At 37.2% G+C, this 21,486-nt stretch overlaps 4 protein-coding genes across 5 annotated transcripts; all 4 read right to left on the bottom strand.

The window, feature by feature from the left end:
- Window positions 1–1,948: 1,948 nt before the first annotated feature.
- On the bottom strand, window positions 1,949–2,709 carry LOC137731144 (uncharacterized). Its single transcript, XM_068470249.1, has one exon. It carries the CDS (start codon window positions 2,615–2,617, stop codon window positions 2,225–2,227), a length of 393 nt encoding a protein of 130 aa, XP_068326350.1. The 5' UTR covers window positions 2,618–2,709; the 3' UTR covers window positions 1,949–2,224.
- Window positions 2,710–5,280: 2,571 nt separating this feature from the next.
- LOC137731928 (plasmodesmata-located protein 6-like) lies at window positions 5,281–7,708 on the bottom strand. The gene is made up of 3 exons (XM_068471190.1): window positions 6,858–7,708; window positions 5,720–5,866; window positions 5,281–5,474 (listed from the first exon to the last, which is right to left on the bottom strand). The coding sequence occupies exons 1-3, from the start codon at window positions 7,579–7,581 to the stop codon at window positions 5,464–5,466; spliced, it is 882 nt and encodes a 293-aa protein (XP_068327291.1). The 5' UTR covers window positions 7,582–7,708; the 3' UTR covers window positions 5,281–5,463.
- A 5,005-nt stretch (window positions 7,709–12,713) lies between these two features.
- Window positions 12,714–16,103, bottom strand: LOC137732358 (probable peroxygenase 4). Its single transcript, XM_068471668.1, has 6 exons — window positions 15,889–16,103; window positions 15,608–15,718; window positions 15,398–15,483; window positions 14,179–14,273; window positions 13,119–13,244; window positions 12,714–13,031 (listed from the first exon to the last, which is right to left on the bottom strand). The coding sequence occupies exons 1-6, from the start codon at window positions 15,926–15,928 to the stop codon at window positions 12,878–12,880; spliced, it is 612 nt and encodes a 203-aa protein (XP_068327769.1). The 5' UTR covers window positions 15,929–16,103; the 3' UTR covers window positions 12,714–12,877.
- Window positions 16,104–17,687: 1,584 nt separating this feature from the next.
- Window positions 17,688–21,065, bottom strand: LOC137732008 (ubiquitin-conjugating enzyme E2 variant 1A-like). 2 transcript variants are annotated; one of them, XM_068471287.1, is made up of 6 exons: window positions 20,874–21,064; window positions 18,983–19,122; window positions 18,689–18,814; window positions 18,489–18,615; window positions 18,259–18,318; window positions 17,688–17,876 (listed from the first exon to the last, which is right to left on the bottom strand). In XM_068471287.1, the coding sequence occupies exons 1-5, from the start codon at window positions 20,899–20,901 to the stop codon at window positions 18,260–18,262; spliced, it is 480 nt and encodes a 159-aa protein (XP_068327388.1). In that variant the 5' UTR covers window positions 20,902–21,064; the 3' UTR covers window positions 17,688–17,876; window position 18,259. The 2 variants fall into 2 exon arrangements, with proteins under 2 accessions (XP_068327388.1, XP_068327389.1); XM_068471288.1 differs by having other exon boundaries at window positions 17,688–18,318; window positions 20,874–21,065.
- Window positions 21,066–21,486: the final 421 nt, after the last annotated feature.

Raw genomic sequence — 21,486 nt, 5'->3', positions numbered from 1 at the left:
CGTGTCGTCCCAACATGTAGAAGGAATTTGAAATTCAACCTTGACTCATATCATTCGTTTATAACATTTTCTTTTTTGACGAATCGAACTTAAAACTTCAATTGTAATTTCTAACCTTGTACTGAATTCATCTTTTGAGGAACATCGTTATATTATTGTACTAGGATTACTTAGCTGAAAAATGGCCGGCCCTTTCCGAGGTTTTTAATCCTGAATCTGGGAAGTGGAGAGTTGTTCCGCATCCCCCTTGGCTGTTGGTAAATCTACCCCTAGTCCTGTCCTGTTGCCCACCACTACTCCGCTTTCGGACACAAGCTTGCGGTTACAATTGAGTCGTGCATGTTGGACGCTCGTGAAGAGGAATGGGTGCCATAGGACATTCGACATCGCGTATACACCTCTCCCTAGTTTAGCACAATTCAAAGACCGACTTTTGTCCGTCAACGGGAATTAAGTGACATCCTTACTTATCGGTTCGATTCATATGTGCATCGTTTGTTCTTCTGGCATTCAACACTCGGAGTTGTGGCGTCTACGTCCGGTGGTGTTCTCAGGCTATCCCGACAATCAAGTCCTCCACTCTATCGAGGGCAAAGGAACAAACTAATTCGGTAACGTATCATCCATGGATCTTCCCACCGATTATCATGAGTGATCGTTCAGATAAGCCTGATGTAAATTGGAAGGAGGAAATTCTTCCTTGGCTGGATAGGGAATTTACAATGCCTGGCGTTCGGAGTGTTGGGGGCGTGGAAGGGAAGCGATAGCAACTGGAGTGGCCATACCAGTCAAGATGATCAGAGTCGTGGAGATGGGCAAAGGCTTCAAGACAAGAATCACAGAAAACGCTGTTGAACCATAGACATTAATCTTGTTCTAGCTTTCAATAAGAATTCACACAACATTATCGACCTGAGTATTATACTTGTCAAATGAGCCCTGAAAAGAACATCAGAAAACCATACCTGAATCGAACGCATCATCCCTGTTGAAATATCTGATGAGAGCAAATCTGGTGTAGAATCAAGAATATGGAAGATGGAATGCACAGATGCAGTAAGCATCTTCGAAAAATCCTCGTATTTAGCCACCACATCCCTGACTAGCAGGCAATTCGCAAAGCTAACACGGAAGAAATATTGTGCATCTTTGCTATAATTACAAGTTCACAATCATGCCTAGACTTCTTATGAAGCCACGGCCAACTCAGTGCCTGGTTTTTCTAAGAACAGATCCCCCAAACAACAAGCTCCATCCAGAGACCTACAGCGTAAGAAAGCAGCCTAATTCCAATGTCCTTCTGAAAGAAAATGGCTTTCCACTTTTCAAACAAGCAGCGGTCTGCTCCCTACAAATGGAGAGGGTCGTAACTGATGCATCATGAGTGCCGGGATGACCCAGCTCAGGGATCTTAACTCTAAGCTAGGTTGACTAGAACACTTCACTGCAGACAACGGCAATATGTGATCAACACAACCAACCACTGACCTAGACTGCGAACAACCCTATTTTCCTTAACCGGCCAGCTAGATTAGATACTCAGCCTCTTTGCTTAGCAGGTGGCCAAGTTCCGGTTTTTGTGGCCTCCTTCTAGATTCATACTGCTATGCCTTCTACAACCCTAAAAGAACATACTATGTCTTCCTTCCGTCAGCACAAGCTTAACGAGTGGACGGAAACAAAATTTTGAGGCTAAGAACTAAAGGAAGAGAGACAGAATTCGAGAGACATAGCCAACCCCCAATAATACAAAGGCATAGTATAAGCCACCACACGGATCGTGCTTATCGTCAGTCTATGGCACCTTAATCTCTAGTCCATCTACAACAACAATTGACCAGAAAATGGCAGTCAAGTCTGTTACGATCAACGCCTAAATGGGGTATTACTCTAAACTAATAAATACACAAATTACAAGTTATCTCCAAGTAATCTAAACTCAGTCCCCAAAAAGCAAAATTATAAAATATAATAGATGAAGACTCAAATATTGAAAGTATTAATTATACTAACAACATTCCCAGAAATTCAGAGACATATTAGTAATTTCCAAGTGCCAGATTAAAAGCAAAACCCTAATGGCTAATGCCACAAAACTATAACATCACATAACACAGAAATTCCAAAATCCGATATAAAAGAAGTGCAATTAACCCAATAATCTCTCCATCGAAACACAAAATAAAGCTAAAGGCTTGGAAATCGAAATGCAAACCGAGCGGAATCAGTCGCGATTCTTCAAGCGCTCGACGCGCTGGTTCAACTGCTCGATGCGGACAACGAGGTGGGTGACGGTGTAAAGGAGCCAGTAGAAGATCAAGGCGGCGGCGATCAAGAGCGCGTTGCGCTGGCTCTTCATGATCGACTTCTCGTGGCGGAGGTGCTCCGAGGGAGTGCAGGAGTCGCCTTCGCAGCTCGGGCGAGTCTCGTACTTCCAGTAGATGTCCATGAGCAAGAAAAGGCAGAACGGCACTACCGAGAGAAACGGTTTGAGGAGGTTGCGGGTGACCGTGACGAGGCCCTTGCGGAGGCCGTCGAGGCCGGGGATCGTGAGGAGGAGCACCATGATCGCCTCCGCGGCGGCGGCGTATCCGAGGACAACCCACTCCAACGCCATCAGATCTCTGTGCTGCTCGCTTTTCCGGTTCTGGTTTTTTGGGAAATTTCAGAAATATGCTTTGCTTCGTCTCTCGATTTCTCTCAGCGCCTTAAACTGGACCGATAAAATTGTTGGAGGACCGGGTGAGTTAGTAAAGGCTGGCGAAAATTCGACACGTGGCGGCTCGTTGCTTGGACTGGTGGACGATCGTGATACAGGTGGAAGCGATTTGCAATTAGGCCCCAAGGTTTTGGTTTTTTTAACTTTTGAGTCGTTTTGACCCCAATCCATGTCTTCTGTGGTGAGCAAGGCCCAACCCAAATTTTTGGTATACTTATTGTTTTGGGCTTTGAGTTTTTACTTACGAGTCAGTTTCAATTAGTTTTCAGTTGGGTTCTTTATCTGTTAATGAGTTTTGAGTTGGATGCTTACGTTTCATGACATACTATTCGTCCAAAATCCTCACTTGATCTCACGTGTCTCCGAATAAGAACTGCCCACTGCTCCGCTGGTTGAGGACAAAAGATCTTACACCTACAGTCTTATGTTAAGAGTTTTCCGCATCGAATGATAAAAGTCTAGCATGTTATTGTGTAGTATTTCATAACATACTATTTATCCAAATCCTCACTTGATCTCATGTGTCTCCAAATAAGAACTGTCCACTGCTCTGCTTGTTAAGTACAAAAGATCCTACACGTACGGTCTTGTGTTAAGAGTTTTCCACAACGAATGACAAAAGTCTAGCATGTTATTGTGTAGTATCTCTATATGACGTGTTTTTTTTAGTATGCATCAGTCTATGTATCGAGAATTGCTAATATTGAACTTTAACTCTACATTCAACTCTTTATTCATTCAATGCATGTCATATACCGAAGCATATAGTTTTAAATTGAACATCAGTGCGTTGAGAGAGAAAGAAAAAAGGGGGGGGGGGGGGGTGTTCGGCAGCTTCTTTGTCATTTTCATATCTTGAACACGCACATGCACAATGAGCAGTTGTGTAGTACCCTTTTGTGCCGTCCATGACGCATCACTTTGAACAAACCCCCACAACAAAAAAGAAAAAGAAAATTTTGTACATGTTAGTCTAAACCTACCAATCGTAGTTGGTGATTTAACTTTAAACTTCTTATAAGATAGGTGAGATTTTTCAGTATGTCGAGGACACAACTTATTAGGTCATATTCTATGTACAATGAAAATTTTAACTATGGGATAGATGCTCTCGCTGTTAGGTTTTTTTTTTTTTTTTTGGATTAAAATCTAATACGCCGTTTAATCTTATCAATCAAAATATTCTAACATGCCACCTTAGTTTATCACAACTCTTGCGACCTTTGTTGACTGCTTTGTCTATGTCCCCTTTGTTTGTTGAGGACACAGTTTCTGATTTTATGCAGAATATGCTTTCATCATTCAGGATTTCCTACAGACACATATTATATTGTACACACACACACACACACACATTCATATATATATATATATATATATATAATATAATATAATATAATATAAGTACCATTATCTGATCAAGCTAAAGAAATACTTCAGGCAAATTCGATATGAAAGAAAAGTTGAGATCACAAGAAGAGCGCTTAGTGAGGAGAAAGCACTTGGGGGAGGAAATTTCAGCAAAATTCATATATATATATATATATATATTATGCATATATGTACATGGATTAACTAGGGAGGGAAGTTGGATTTTTCGATAGCAATTGTTGAGATAGTATCGTCAGAAGCTTCATAAAATTCTGTTCAATTAGAATAGGACAGAAATGAAAATTCATAAACCCTATAGGGGCTAAAATGCAACACCAAAAGTAAGCAAATTATGCAAGAGAGAAAGGAGGGGAGAAGATTCTGCTTTAGTAGCATCCTAGTCCTACTCTTATTTCTTAATTATTAGCCAATTGAATCCACGCCTATTGTCCTTTTAAAATATTAGCTGGTGCATTTTATATCAGAGAACTTTGCCTTAATCATTGTTGCTTAGGGCCATCATTAAACAATGCTTATATACACTACTATCTTCTCTTAGATAAGTTTTCCAGCATGACTGTCGCTTCGCCAGTACCACCAATCCACTCATATTATAACACGTGTCTATATTATTAATATTACACACTTAGGTCAAAGTTGCTTTGTACTAATGCTATAATATGTGGATTAATAACACCAGGTGACGATCTCATCGTCACACTAAAAAAAATAGTCATTTTCTTGACGAGTACTTTGGTCTTAAATGTTAGGCAGAGAATGCACAGTTAAATATGAGTTGGTAGATTGCAGAAAGCTACTTTGCTTATATGAGATTGAAGATTGGAATTGCAGAATAAATAAAATTTGAACTTGGCATGAAATCTTTAAACTTTTGGTTGCAGTATCAAAAGTTGCCCTCTGTATAAAATCTAAAAAGTACCAAAGTCCCATAACACCCAACAAAAGCAAAAGCATCACAAAGAAGACTTTTACCAGAAGTTTATGCTAGTTAAACACGTAATTAGTAAACAATCTAGCTAATTAACATTGTTAAGAGTAGTTAAGTGGGATTAAGAGTAAAGGAATCTTTGTGCTTCTTTTTTATCTTATTGATCAAAGTTTGCATTTCACTTGTTTTAAGGTTGCCCTTTATACATCTGTCTTTCTATCTACCCTCACTGCTTCTTTTGCAAAAGGAAATATGCCAGAAACTACTACATCAAAGAGAGAGAGAGAGAGAGAGCAATGGAGGGAGAGATAGAAAGAATTTTGAAGCATAAAATACAAAGAAGACACCGAAAGCAAAATAAATACCAGGCTTAGCTAGGAACACTTGCTCTTTCATCCAGAACTGTCCACAATCTGCATTTTATTTATTTACAACCTGCATAGTTTGTAAAAGAGTTTAATTAAGAATCACGATCTTGTATAGTATTCTCGGGGAAAGAATTTACATACATTTCTCCAGACATCATAATGATGTTTCAAACTTAGTATACGATACCACGTGCAAAGTTAAAACACGTGACATTATATTATTGGCTCAGAACATTAAAGTGCATATACGTCTTTCTCGTGCATTCGGGCTTTGAGAAAATAATTAGAACAAGAGAGAGATCTGGTTTGTACCTTTTTCATCGCCATACAATTTTTTTCGGAAGTAGTAAAGAAATACGACGAGTAGTGCAACTGCTGCTATAATTCCGATGAGTATTGCAAGTGTCTTCTCAAGCTCATCGTTGTCGTCGTCGTCATCGTCAACGTCAACATGATCATCTAAAGCAGAACAAAAAGAAAAAGGAAAAAGAACATAAAACACTTTTTAAACACTTTAGCTTTATGCACGTACAGCAAACAGAATAAAGTAATAATTATGCATCGATCGATGATTAATACGGTGATTTGATCAAATTAAGCTTGATCGGATTGTGTGTGTATGCTGTATTTCATTACTGAGTTGTCTTTTAATTAACCAAAGTCTAATCAGATTAGGCAGCCTTGATTACTTCTGGCAGGAGGAGCAAATATTTCTTTAATTTGCAGTATTAGTGAAGTAATTCGAGTAAATTTGGATATCACTACTGCCATACTGTTGAATTTTTTATCTCAAATTTCTGGCGAGACAGAAATTCAAAGTGGGTTGCATTTATCCCATTGACATGTAAATTAAAAAAGAAACTATGAGCTTTTTGTTACACAAGAAAGTCTTATTATTTACAATATAGCAGTCTTCGGGCATCTTCGCATTTCTTTTCTTTTTTTATGAGGTTGAACTAACGATAGCTGTTATTAACATTCAAGAATTATTATGGACTCATCTTTGTTAGAAAAAGAATGCATAACGATTATTTTGAAACGTCAATAGCAATTTTCCAGTCCAATTTAACATTCATCAAAATTGGTCTCATAAACCGCAAATCTATCATACATCAAACTGAATGTAAAAACCACTCTGAAAAACAAAGTACTTGAATATTCCTAATCACCACCGAACACTCCCTTAGTAACACGCACACACAACACAAGCATAATTAATTAATACATCAAGCAAACCTAATCACTAATTAAATACACTAATACACAAAAAGGGAAAAAGGAGAGAATAATCAGAAGAAAAGTGAATTTACCAAAACAGCCATTTGGGGCGCATATTTCACTGTAATTAAATGGGGTTATTGGTAAACTCAAATTCTTCATTTTAACCAGAGGGTAAATAACCAAAAACCAGAAAGTGGAAACCACCATCCGGGGTGGCGAAACATCTTACCATGACCGCCGTGCGAGTGATATCCACCGTCCGAGTAGCGGACGTAGCACTTAGCCAAGAACATGTCGCCCCACGCGCTGGTCCCGCACCCGGACCTGAGCTGTCCGACGGCTTCCGACAGACAATCTTGGCACTCGCTCGTACTCAAATCCCCGACACACTGCGCCACGCCCTGAACACTCCCGGAGCCGCTGACTCTGTACGGCCTGTAAGTCCCATCGCTGGTCCCAAGATATGCCAGCACGGCATCCCGCTTGGTCAACGAATCCGAGTCAAACCCAGTCGACGGCCCACATTTCTTAACAACCACGGTCTTGTCCTCCACCCCTAAGAACGTCGCGTTGTCGTACTTCACAAAGCAGCCCTCGAGCTGCAACGCACCACCGCAGGAGTCGAGGCAGAGGGTTCCGAGTTGACTCACCGAGCGAGCGACGCACTGGGAGCAGTCAATGTTGCTGAGGTCGCCGCGGCATTGGAAGAGGCCATATAGGGTGTCCTGGGAGCCGGCGGAGCTGCTGCCGGGGAAGGTGAAGTTATTGTAGGTGGAGAACATGGCTGAGTTGACCAGGGAGGTGAGGAGCGAGTTGACTTTCGACTCGTAGGGCGAACCCGGGAGGTATTTTTGCTGGGAACAGCCACCGAAGACGAAGGAAGTGGTTGCGGAGGATGATAGGGTTGCGAGGAAGGAAATAGTGAGGAGGAAAACAAATACAGAAGACATCATGTTTTGATTTGTGAGGTGGTGGCTGTAGCAAGTTAGAAGAGAGAGAGAGAGAGAGAGAGAAGTTTGAATTATGAAGTGTGAAGATTCAAGAGGTTGTTAATGGAGTGCTTTCAGGTAACAAATGAAATATGAATATTTGGAAAGGCATGTAGACTGCAGCACTCTTTTAGTGTGTGTGTTGTGGGGGGGGGGGGGGGGGGGGGGGGTGGGGTGGTGGGGGTGGTGGGGGTGGGGAGAGAGAGAGAGAGAGAGAGAGAGAGGGAGAGAGAGAGGGAGGGAGGTAGGTCAGGTTGCTTTGTGGGGAATTTACGTGAGGGATTTAGAAACTTGATGAGCATGACTCACTAACGAGTAATCTCTTCCCATGTAACAATCCAGCGTTAACTTTACGTGGTGATGTTTATTCATATATATCCTCCCACACATATTTATTTCGAACTCTACTGCCTCTCCTTAATAACTAAATGAAAAAAAATTGAAAAATTACGTACATTTGATCTTTTTATACCTACTCCAACCCTTGGAGTAAAACTCAAATTTAAGGTTTTAAATCCACTCAAACTTGCTCAACCCTGGGACAAATATGAATTGCAACGCAAAACTCATTTATGGGGAAAATTTAAGCCAGGATGTCCTCCCAGGGTTAGTAGGCTGACTTACCATATACGTGTATTTTTTTTTAGTTTTATATTTATAAATTCATTAAATCCAACAACTAAGATCTAATATGATCAAATCCAATGGTAAAAAAAAAACCTCACGGTCCAAATTTAAATCTAATTGCTAAAGTAATTAAAACCAATAAAATGTTGGAGCAAAAAAATTATTTCTGGGTTAAAACCTAAAATTTATGAGTTAAAAATTTTAAATTTTAACCCAAGGATTGAAGATGATCTTATGTACTCATCCATTTGTTTATTGTTTTATCTTCTTTTGATTTATATGCGTTAGAATATAGATGGCCATGTGAAGAAAAAAATTGACGGTTGTGATGCATGTGGTGTTAATTTTGCATTATGGCCATTAAAGTTAAAGCTTAGTTGGCTTGAAATTAGTGAGTATAAAAGTCAATTATAGTTGAGGTTACGGTTGACCACGGCAACATAATTTTTTTATTAAGTTATGAGTCTATTGAATAAAAAATTGGAAGCTCCTAGAAACATTTACCTATTGTAACTAATAAATTTGCCGTTTGAAAAGTAGCTAGTTAAAGTTGGTCCATACTCCACAATCATTCAACTGCTTCCATGGCCTCCAAGTTTAGGTGTAAGCTAACTAGGGCTTAATTATTTGGACTTCCATGACCTCCAAGCATAGGTATGGCTTTTGATTTACGTCTAGACATACATAAGGGGCGGCCACGATTCCCCGTCCAACTGAACTAAGTGAAAATCAGCAAACTAATAATGATAAAGTGAATCTTATTAGGGGAAGAAAAGTATTTGTAGTTAATCAGGCGCGGTGATTTTCTCTGCCTTGTTCAACGTCTAACGTAATAAATTTATTAATGATTGAAAGGATGATATGAATAAACAAAATAAATGTAGGAATCGCATAATTAATTAAGAGGTGATTAACTCCGTCACAAGAATTAGATTAGCTATCGTCATCGACGAATCCAGTTGTTTAGTCACTAAGGTGCAAAAAGAAAACAAACCCTAGCCAGCGTATGACGTTATTAATTTATACGATAGGATCTTTCCATATGAATATCCAAGCTCTTGAACATCTCTATTACACAAAAATATAATCAAAAAGGTATAATGAATGAGATGATTCTTTCGACCAAAAAGAAAAAATGACATGATTCTGCCTATTAAGTTGATAATTTTAAATTGTTTGCTACGTAGTGAGACATCAATGTCTCTCTCTGACCAAGTCAAAAACGAATACGATACTTCAATTCGGACCGCGTGGTGACCTAATGGTTAGAGACGAATTCAACGCATTGTATTTCACACAATATATTTTGGGTTTGATTTCTGGTGAAGTACACGATACTGATCAAATGAGATTGAAATGCCTCTACGAGTTTTTCCGACTCTCGAAGAATGAGTTTCTGTGTCGAAGGCATCAGTTGGCCTCCTTAAAAAAAAAAAAACTTTAAGGAAGAAATGAAATTTACGTACATCTTTTTATATTTTGATGGTAAATTAATGATAGTGGTCAAACACAAAACCTACACATTTCTAAATTTAAATTCAACTATCTACTTAATGATTGAGTTCAACGACACGAAACCAAAACCTTTCTTTATTGTGAATGTGAGGTATCATAATTAATATTCCCATCCTTACCGTTTTTCAAAATATTTGATATTAGAGTAACAATTAATATTTTTATATTCCATGATAACTAATTTTTATACATAAATATATTTTCTTTGGTTAAATTTTTTGAAGAAGGAAAAAAAAGTTTGTGAATATAAGAAATTAGGCAAGTCGAACTACATAAAAGTTATGTAACATTAATTATACCATACGTTCAAAATACTGGTGATTCTTGTGCATATAAACTGTAGCTATTTGTAGTCCTGGAGCCATTTTATTTTTAAAATATAGATATAAAGTAAATCGACCATGCTCCCCACGCCATGCGAAAGCAATGCACAGTATGAAAGACAAATGAAATGGATTAATTTCAATGTACGTGTTTTGGACAAGAACAATCCTTACTATTATTATTCCATCCTTTTTTGTTACGCAAATTGACCGACTAATCCAAGTCCTTGTTAAAAGAAACTCGCAAGTGGCGTGTGGGAAAAGTAAGCGAACAAAAGATGAGATGGACATGCAACACACAACATGCAAGAAAGAGAGAGTAAAGAAAAGGAAGGTCCCCTTCAATAATACAGTAATAATATGGTCAAGTTTCTTGGTTATAAAATAATAAAGTGATGGGTTTTGTCTTCCATCGATCGCTTTTGAATTTTGATGTGGCCACAAACACAATACATGAGATAATAAGGCTTTTTGCCTCAACCATCCGACCAACTAATTGTGACTTTGCCCCTCCAGATAAGATTTCCCAGCACCACTGCTTGCTTCAATGTGTTAGCTTCAATTTCTTTCTGTCCGGACTCAGTTCAGCTGGCCACGGCCAACCCTGCCGATTGATCATGTGCAATGGTTATGGGTGCAAACGTATTATTGAAAAGGTAGCACATGTTTGTTCCCCGGTTTGATTTAGAACGCAAATCTTATATTTTCGTTCAACTGATAAAAGAGCTAGACTGTTTTTGTTACACATAATGAAATTGAATCTTAAATTATTGTAATTATGATTGATTTCTTGTTATTTGCGCTGAAAAGCACTCATTTACATATATGAGTTTGATAGTGTGAGTTAGTACCATTCATTATACAATAAATACATATTTATCTAAAACTTATTCGGGTCACTCTTTATTGGGGAGATGGTCAAGAAGGTGTGTAGTCACTAAACAGAGACCATTCATTATACAATAAATACATACTTATCTAAAACTTATTCGTATGGGTCACTCTCTATTGGGGAGATGGTCGGGAAGGTGTGTGGTCACTAAACAGAATTTAAATGGTATTATTCAGTGTCCAAAATAAAACTGCACTATTCATTGGAGCATTGCACCAACATATTAAGGCAAAAGCCTCAACCCATATATTATAAGGCCCAAAATACCAGATTGACCTCCGTATCACAACCCATATTTTCTGTCATCCATGAACCTGTACGAACAGAATTGCCATGGATCAGGCTTTCTGTATTAAGATATGGGTAAGTAGTGTAGAAAGTTCTCTTATGGATCTTGGTTAAGCAACGTGCGTTCAAGTAAATTAAGGAACTGAAACACAAACATCACTCTTGCGTTAAGTTATGTCGGACTGGATTAACTCATAAACTAAGCTGTATTGGTTTAGACTAGACTAAATTGGACTAATTTAGTAAAGCATTTGGTACAGTATCGGATCAAAAAACAGGATAATTAACGAACTGTAATATTATATTAATTAATGCATATATAGCAATATTTTATATTATTTAATGTATACATAATAATATTTTATATTATTTAATGCATATTTATTATTTATTCACCTCTTATATTCCTGAAAGACCACCTCCCGAAGTATTTTTTCTTTTCTTCTCCCTTTGGCTCCGCCCCATTTCTTCTTTCCTTCCTCTTCTTCCTACAAAACGCAGGTGTAAAGCTCATCACAAATCCTTCTAAACAAGCTCATCCTCATCACCCTCTTGCTGCTATTAAGCATCTCCACCTTCCTCATCCTTTTTTTCCCAAAAAATTTCAGATCTCTCTCCTCCTTCTGATACATGTGTTGGCTTCTCCGCCTGCAAAGCTATCTCAAAATTTTCTGGCAATGGGTGGATTTTGAATTTTGGGGTTGGATTTTGTTGTTATTGTTTCACGTTATTTTTTTGAAAAAGTTTTGGTGGTTGGATTTTGAGGTTTGGGCAATGGGTGGAGCTTTGTTCTAGATATGGGCGGTGATTAAAAGGTGTTGCAGAGGAACGCTTGCAGACGACACATCCTGTAGAAGATGCAGTGGGCAAACGGAGCAAGTTTGGGGACGGGACTAGCAATCCCATACTTATTGGGGTCATCGCTAAGACTACCTAGCGAAAGACTTAGTCGGTGCGAGTCCAACTTAGTCTCATTAAAGGTAATCGTATCAAACATCGGCTAGCAGTCCAATCCAAGGAAGTTTATTGAGAGGGCAAATAAATACCCCGTTGATGTACTGAAACACGGACATATCTGCAGATTATATTATTTTACAATTTCCATGTTCAACTCAAAAATAGATCATTCGCTTAGTACAAAACATTGACATTTCAGTAATCAACCTAGGTTCAGTTTATGTTCAAGTAAATTCGTAGAAAGTTCGTACGAAATTAATATCATTCCTATTTCAATTCACATAATTTGATAAACAAATCAACATATAATATATTTACACACATGAACAGACGAACTAACAAACAACATCCACAATCTCTAAACAATATCAACATACACTGCTCAATAGAAACACCGGTATACTTCCGCTTACCCACCGGGCACGGCTAAATGGACAACACCAGACTATACAATCTGCCAAATTTTTTCAGACAACACTGCATCAAGAAAAAAATGAAAAATAAAAAACTCCCAATATATAACTCGTCTCGCTTGTTTCACACGGTTCATCCACATGTAGGAAATACAGTTGAAACAAAGCCAGTAATTATTAATTAACTTGTTAAAAAGCTTAGGAACTTATTAATAAATCCAGCATGGTTGAATAATTATAACGAATTATTCTTTCTTTTTGTCTCCGCCGGAGTTTTCCTTCTCCATGCGTTCAAACAAGCTTCCATCGTAAACAGCTCTAACTGTATCCTTGTGCAACAAACCATTTTTGTCCTTGCAAAGCACATATAAGATCTTCCATTCTGTATAGGCAGCAAACCTGCATTTTATATATTCTCTCATTAATTTCGTTCTGCTTTCTAATTTATATTTCAGCAGGACATGAATATATATATGAGAAACTTACCATCCTGCATAATCCTTGGGATCCCTATTAGCCTTTAGCATGCCCATCAGTTCATCTGACGTCAACGCATTTGGATGCGTATGGGCATGCTTCTCAAAGATTTCTTCAAATTTCGACGGAACAAACCTGAAAAATTGTAATTGGAGAAAAATAATTAAATACAAAATACTAATGAGAAGATCCATAAAGAAATCCAAGAAATGCAAAAAGATAAAGACATAATCCAAATTCCAAAAAGAAGGTGATTAGAGTAGTTGATAAGTTAAGTTATTTTCATACAAAACATGTTAAAAACATTTTATTTTTAGTTTTTTACACGTTCTTGTTTAATTTATTTTGGCAGTTAAATTTCGTTTGACTTATACAATTTGATTGCTAGAAATATAGAGAGACGTGTAACAAGCTATAAAAAATGCGTGAAAATCATCTTCCTTTTCATACACCTATATTTATCTTTTTTTATCGATATGTATGGATAAACGAACATCAATTGACAAAAATAAGCAAAGTGTGTAAAATGAGAATTTGAATGTGTGAAAATCAATTTTTTGTTTAATAAAAACTCAAACGTAGCTTTTCAAGAAGCTCAGCTCATTTTGAAGTCCAAAAGCAAGAAATTGTTATCAGGCATGTTATTAGTTTAAAATGTATCTGTAAATCCCCATTCAAATCATCATCCTCTACTTATCAATTCCAAATGTGACGACGACCAAGACCAACAGTTGGGGAGTTCATTATACAATATGCACTTAAGCAGAATAATTTTAAAAAATTATAAATGATTGTGAAAAATGTAGAAAAATTTAGGTGTTCATGTTCTTCTAGAGAAATTATTCAGTGTGTTAGGAGCCTGATACACTAAGTGATATCATACAAATGATTGGATTCAACACTGAGTGTACCAGACCGTATTTTCAACACACTGAAAATATTCTTCAAAAAGCTATACCAATTAAAACTATTTTATTATACGAGATCCGACAGACTATATTATATAATAAGAAGATTATATTATACAAAATATAGATTAATTAATCAATTAATTAATAAATAATTATACCTTCCTTCAGTATCATAGACTCCTGAGTCACTGCCATGTTTGGCTTTATGGATGTTTTTAACTTCAACTGGGAAAAGCAGAGAAGGGAACTTTCCCTGCACCAAACACAGTTACAGAAGCCACGTCACTTCCACTCGACGTAATATATAGTATACAAATTGTAATACTAGCAAATGTGTCGACATAGACAATTAGACATAATTCACTTCCCCTAATACACGTGTTCTTTGTTTGCTTAATGCGTCACAATATTCTTATAACAACGCACATTCAATCAAATATTCAATAACATAGTGTAAAATAAACATATTTTTAGAAAAGTTGCAACCTACGTTAATTTTAGAGAGTTTTAACGAAATACTCCCGGTGTTGTTCACTTTTAACAAAAAACCACATTTTTTACCTTTTCCTGGTACTATTCACTACACCTTTATTTGTCATTTTTCATTAAAACTAAATTTTTTTTAGACTTTTCATTAGGTTTTTATTTTTTATTTTTATGAGTACTCCGAGAAGTAATAAATTTTGTAAACGAACGAGTAAAAATAAAAGAATTCATTTTTGTTCAGATCAATTCTAACGTATAGAACCGGAGAATTAAACCTTGGAAATTGTTACAAGTATATTGCTTTAAGGGTGATGTTAGAGAAATTAAATTTAAAGAAAAATTTGTAAATTAAATAATGTGTCATCAATAAAAATGAGCACGTTTAATGTTTAAATCATAATCTAATCATCAACTTCTATGTCATTTAATTTGTAAAATTTTGTTAATAAATTTAGTCTCCTTAAAATTATCTTGTTTTAAGCAACCACGTCAATAAAATTAAAACAATTCATCCCGGCTTCTCTGGTAAGGTAAACACAAAGGTGCTTTAGTTCCAGTGCTGATCAAATCAACATTTGTAACCAGCACTATAAACCCTACAAGATATTCGCCACGTTCGATTCCATCTACAAACATGTGGATGTGAGTGTTCGAGCAAAAAATAAATGATGGGAAATTTGGTAATTCTCCATGTGCTTTACTCAGAAAACAAATATTCTGATCTGGGAACGATATTTTAATCTATGCCGCCGGCAACTTAGTCTAATGCTTTGTAGTTATAACTTTTTTCTTATTAAAATTTTTGTTACGGAGAGTGAATCGAACCTAGAACTTCGGATGCATAGGCGAATGATAACCGTAGCGAGCTGAGTGAGAGAGTGAGAGAGATACCTGGCGAGTCTTTCGACTGAGGGCCGCGTTGATGAGAAAGGCACTGACTGTGGACAACATGATACCACACCCGATCGCACGAAAACCTGTTGATATAACACACACGCGCGCGCGCGCGCGATCACTTGTTTAATTACAAAGAGATTATGAATAGTAATGATCATGTATACAGGTTTTAAAGAAGAAAAGCAAAAAATAATTAATAAAAACCTTGAAAAGTTTCCCAAGGATAAACAATGCCATCGTGATTCCTGTCAAAGAAGGCTACATGTCTCTGCAGAACGTCCTCTTTGTTGGGTACGAATTTCCCACCATTATTATCTGCATGCATCAGCAATTTGAGTACAAACACATCACGAGATTTATGCCAATTAATTAACATATAATTAAATTTACAACATATATAATCCCTTTGTTTAACTCTAAGCGAAACGGCCGAAAAGTTCAAGAAAACCGAGAGAGAGAGAGAGAGAGAGAGAGAGACTGCATACCTTGTTGCTTACTGTTTTCTGACAGAGAAGAGGAACCCATATTTTTCAGAAGGATTGAAACTCGAGAGGGGAGAGAAGAAGGTAAATTTGATCAAATGCAATGGCGGTGAAGGAAAATTAAGAAAGAAACCGATCAATAAATCCAACCTTGTACCGAGCGGAGCAACTTTAGAGAGTTGTTCTTTTTTTTTCTCTTTCCTGAAACGTCCGATTCACAACCACGCAAACTATTTATTTATATAACGGCCTAAAAGCGAACGTAAATAATTTAAAATTTAAGTATCTGGAATGGCATGGTGATAGATATTACTGTATAATTATTAAAATTTATTGTGTTGTGAAAGCTTAGCGCTGTGAATAACGTCCCAAATGGCACGCGTCCCCGCACTGGCCCTCCCACGTTGACTATAATTTCCCACAATATTATCGTTTTCCATATTTTTGTTTCTTTATTCGAATATTTATTTATTATTACTGTTATAGCTCATACAACAAAGACATAATCAACAACCCTTTTGGAGCGGTTATTGTGGATTGTTGTTAGAGAGTTGAAATCCTCTCCGGATTTTTTTGCTCGGAGTACAAAGATTAGGAGATTTAGATCAACTCACCTTAAACAATGCGATTGAATTAGCGTATTTTATTAGTTCACCTTACCTGAAATACAAGAAAGAATTTGGATGTATTTATCCCTCTTTTCAACGGTCCCCGAACCTTCTAATCTTTGAAGTTCGAATACAGAAATTCGTTACATACCACATCAGCTTTTACGTTTGCTTTTGGTTTACAGGAACAGGTAACAGATTAGCTGTTGCTTCACTTCCCAATAGTTTCTCAGCTCTCTTCAAGTGTGAACGCTCTTCCCATGTTATCCACGCACACATCACCTTTCACGGCGTTTTTGTTTGTTCTGGGACCTCTTTCCTCCCGTGCTCTCTCAGAAATCAGAAGCTTTCCCTCCCACCGAGTTCAAAACCACAAGTGTCCAAGCGAACGAAGCTTCGCCATCTGCATCAATATTACCTAATGTATTGTTTTTTACTACTGCTGTCTTTTGCTAAGTTAAGAAAATAATTTTTTTTTTTCTAGCAAACGATAAGGTATACACTATTTATTTAAACTATATTTGAACTTAGGCGCAGTACAATGCTCTAATTAACTCGACTAAATCCATATACGTGTTAATTCAACCTTGAGAAATAAAAGATGATTTTCATCTCTAAGTTTTATTTATACGTAGCTCGTTTCTTTTTGGGTGTGAAACAGTGTCAAACTAAAATACCCAACAAGTATTATCTCTCCCTGAAACGAAGGTGATCCGGCCGCCCCTTCTAGTGCGGCTACCTTGTCACAACTTCTATCCGGTCACCAGCCCTACCTTGTTATAATCTCTTAGTTGTTTTTTTGATCGACCACATCTCTCAGTCTTATCTCTTTAGGTGATACGGCGATGCGACATTCTACCCTCTTTTAAGTCTTTTGGGAAATGATGCTTTACTTTAATCCGTTTTCATGGTAGAGTAAAAGGAAGAATTGACTTACTCTACCATGATCAACAACTGTTCATGCAGTCAAATGACGTTTTTTGCAGTGACGAAAAACAATCATATCTATGCACTCTGAATAATATGTATTTTAACATCACAATTTATAATTGGTTTCACATATATAGCCCCTTTGGCTCTGGAGTTGAACATGAGTTGTTCTAATATTTGGTTTGTACCAAATATTAATCATCATTCATAACAAACATCATTGTCTTGATTAGAATTTGATATCAAACTATACCGCTTCAGTCATGAAAGGAAAACAAAAGGTATTGAAGAATCGATATTTCATAGTCCATTGGTTCATATAATTACATCTCATATACCCGCATAACCCACTCGGTATTTGGAGCGGTTTCAAACGTTTTCACGATATAAAATCTAAGAAGCAGCCAGTCAAATATAACATCCTCATAAACCTACGGACCCATTCATCCAATTCTGCAAATACAACAACGACAAAACACAATGCTGTCACATTCTAAAAACACAAGTAAACATTCAAGAATGCAGTGGACGTATGTACAAGTCCTCGTGACACGGTGATATCTCTCCTTATCAAGGACCTGTACTCGGCTTCTACAAAATAAGGCGGTTCATGCCCAAAGTATAAACAACGTGTGTGTAAATAACTGTAGGAAAACATCACATACACAAGACTGTCCGCCAAAACCATAAGTGATAGTAGAACACACATTACAGCTCATCGTTCCAGATGGAGTGATCCTTACTACATTAGGCAGGATTAGCACATAGATGCTCCTTAACAGGTATCATTCTACGTGTATACTACATTAAGTATCGTGTATCGTTCAAGTCTGACCTTAGATGATGCAACATTTCACCACAAGCCCTTTTTGATCGGCCCTTCCCTCTTCACTGCCTGAAAATACATATTCAAATATTGACTCTCCATTTCGACATGATATGAACAGAAGGAAAACAATAGAAGCAACTATATTCGATAAAGCAACAGTGTAGTTCTGCTAATAAAACTTAAAATACATAAAAAGGTAAAGCATGTTCAGCAGGAAACAGCAGAAATTAACAAACCTTCAGGTGGCTGAGCTAGCTTTCGGTTTTGTGGTGACATCATCTCCTTCTTCAATTGTGTCAATATGTCCTCCATCGTATATTCCCTTTGCCAATTGGCAAGCATGGGGAAAAGACTGGGTTCAACCTGGTAATTTGTCCACCCATCAGCTTGTTTCAACTATAACAAAGGAAAATATTTGCGGGTAAGAATCCCCTACCACTCCAGTATCACGATTGACACAGGTCACGTTTATTCGTGTTTGGAACCTAACAGTTGGTGGATTATCTGGATAGTCCTTTCCACAGAACAGTTTCAACTGGTAAATGCGCCCTTCGTGCACAGTCTAGCAAGAAGCAAGATCAGCAAGACATTAAATTCAAAGAATGATGTTATTTCAAGGCAGCATTCCATGATATTTATTTTTATTTTTTATTTTTTTTTAAACTTAGAAGCGCATTTGTGGGCAGCAATTTACCCAAAAAAGGAAAATTAAAAAGAATAAGGAACCTACATTAGGAGGTCCAATAATTGTCCCTGTCCATGACTGCATATAAATATCATCAGCATCATCCATACCATAGCTAACAGTGCCATCCCCAATTCCCTTTTCACCCCTCTCAAGCTCTTCCAGTAATCTGAAATTCCTGGGAACTACACACAAAAAAGAGTCAAGACACGTAACTACAACTCTTGCATGATTTGATAATAATGAATGCCATACTGTAACAAATAATCACGAACAACAGGAATAAGACAATTGTCTAACAAAAAGGATTGACATATCTACTTAGTGTAACAAAGAAAACCAAAGGCAGCTTCAGTCACAAATCACATCAAATTCATCACAAAAATAGAAGCTAGTTCAACAAATACAAAAAGGGGAATACCCCAGGCTTTCTCTGTTTTTTAGTCTTATATAATTTACCAATGAAACTCCTGGCAGAAATACTTTCACTGGCTTTCACTTCCTTAATAACAGCAGAGGTTCTATAAATTCATTTCAGAAGGAAATAGAACATTAGCGAAAGGTAGGTGTTATAATTTCCAAGTTGAGAGAAATGAGAAGTGTTTACAATAGTATGCCAAAACACTACAATCTTGTACTCTCTATGGAGAAACCGTCTGAGAAATGGTTATAGAAAAGTGGAACGACCCTTGTGTTAGCAGACCATGGACACTTTCTCTAGACGATAAGTAATGGTCTTTTAAAATGATCTTGGTCCTCAGAGTGCTCCTTTCTACCTCCAGAAGAGATGTAAAAACTCATACTAGCTTGAAAAGTTTGAGAAGTAAATTGTAATATATGGATACCCAATCAGATACCATTTTTAGAGTGCTTTACATAATGTTAACACAGAAGACGAATAATCATGTCTCATATTAGAAATTACATTGCCTCCCGTGTAAGAGAAGGATGCTAAAAATTTATGAGGCATTTGTTTTGGCACTGGTGAATCTAATCTCAATCAGCTATGGAGTTATGTTCAGCAAGAGGATTGTGGAGGAACTGACACATTAAGAAGGCAGAATAATGGGCAACCGCGTTTATAGGAGAGAATGGAGGTTTCTTTAATTTTCTTTGCAAGGAAGTGCATAACAATTTAGGCAACCATTCACAGAGGAAAACGCTTCAAAGAAACAGAAATACAGGGAAAAAAAGAAGAAGGAAGGGGTGACTAAGGCACAACATGACTTCTGAATCTATATCTTGTCACACTACTATTCGCCTCAAGAATAGTTGGGTTCTGTTAATCCATATCTTATTTCTTATAACAATTTGGAAACTTTTTAAGAACTTTTCATGACATCAAGGGTCAAAGTTTCCAAATCAAAATTTTCGGCCACGAGGAAAGATAATCCAAAATCATTGCCATTCACATAACATCACATTAGCCAGCCCCAAAAAACTTGCACTAGCTTCACTGATAAAATAGCATGGGTACCGTAGTAATTAGTGAGGGGTTAAAGATGAACCTCAAAGGCTCAACTGTACACGTTAACGTTAAATTTCCACCGTCGATGCAAACTTCATCATTCCTTGTCAAATTAGATTGGAATGATTCGATCCTTGATGGACACTTTAGGCATCCCAACATTGATTTCATAAAAACATCAATTCGCACTAGTTCATAACCCAAAAAAACCAATCAAGCTCACAACACACCCTATCATTCAGGACAAAGCAGTCAAATTTGTAAGCGAATATAATCAAATTCATCCACTTCACTAGGTTAACAAACAAACAAATAAACAAACAAGAAAATGCAATTTAGCTCAAACAAAAACAAGCAATTAGATCATTCAGGAACAAAATCAACATAATAACAATTAATCTGTGACAAACTTCGACGAATGCAAAATTAACTAAAAGGGTGAAAAATCTAGGGTTTTGCGAGGCCCACCGACGACGCTTGATCCTTCGGAGCACATTTTTTGGACGTTGAATTTGCAGAGTCCGGATTACGGTGAGATGAGGAGAGAGAGTAGCAGAGAGGTTACGATAATGGATTGAAGACTGTAGGAAGTCCAATACGGTTCGCCGAGGGCAAAGTCACGCATGGAGAGAAAGGATAAAAAGCAGGAAGAAGCAGAAGAGAGGAGGAGGAGGAGGAGGATCCGAGTCGAGTATTCCTTGAGCTGAGGGTCTACCGTTATTTTTCTGCACCTGCGCATCTCAGACGTTCATCAGTCACTACAGTAGAATTTTCCATTATTCCGTACATTTTGGACGAGTCAGTTGAAGTAAGGCCGTAGATCTGTGGCATTTGAAAAGATGGGTCCCCCAAAAAATGGAGGAGAACCGTTCTAAATGTTTTTTTTTTTTTTTTTTCACTAGCATTCTTACATAAATGTACACACATTTTTTTTTCTTGTTTTTCACACTGAACATTTCGCTACCGACACTAAAATTAATCTCTCGTAGCTTTAGTGAATCACTTGATTGCTAATACATTTTCGGTGTCATAGAGCTAAACTAGTGAACTACTATGTTTTATTCTGTCTTTTGTTTCATTT

Source organism: Pyrus communis, chromosome 4, assembly GCF_963583255.1.
Source record: "Pyrus communis chromosome 4, drPyrComm1.1, whole genome shotgun sequence".
NCBI lineage: Eukaryota > Viridiplantae > Streptophyta > Magnoliopsida > Rosales > Rosaceae > Pyrus > Pyrus communis.
This window is presented reverse-complemented; position numbering and strand designations above follow the sequence as displayed.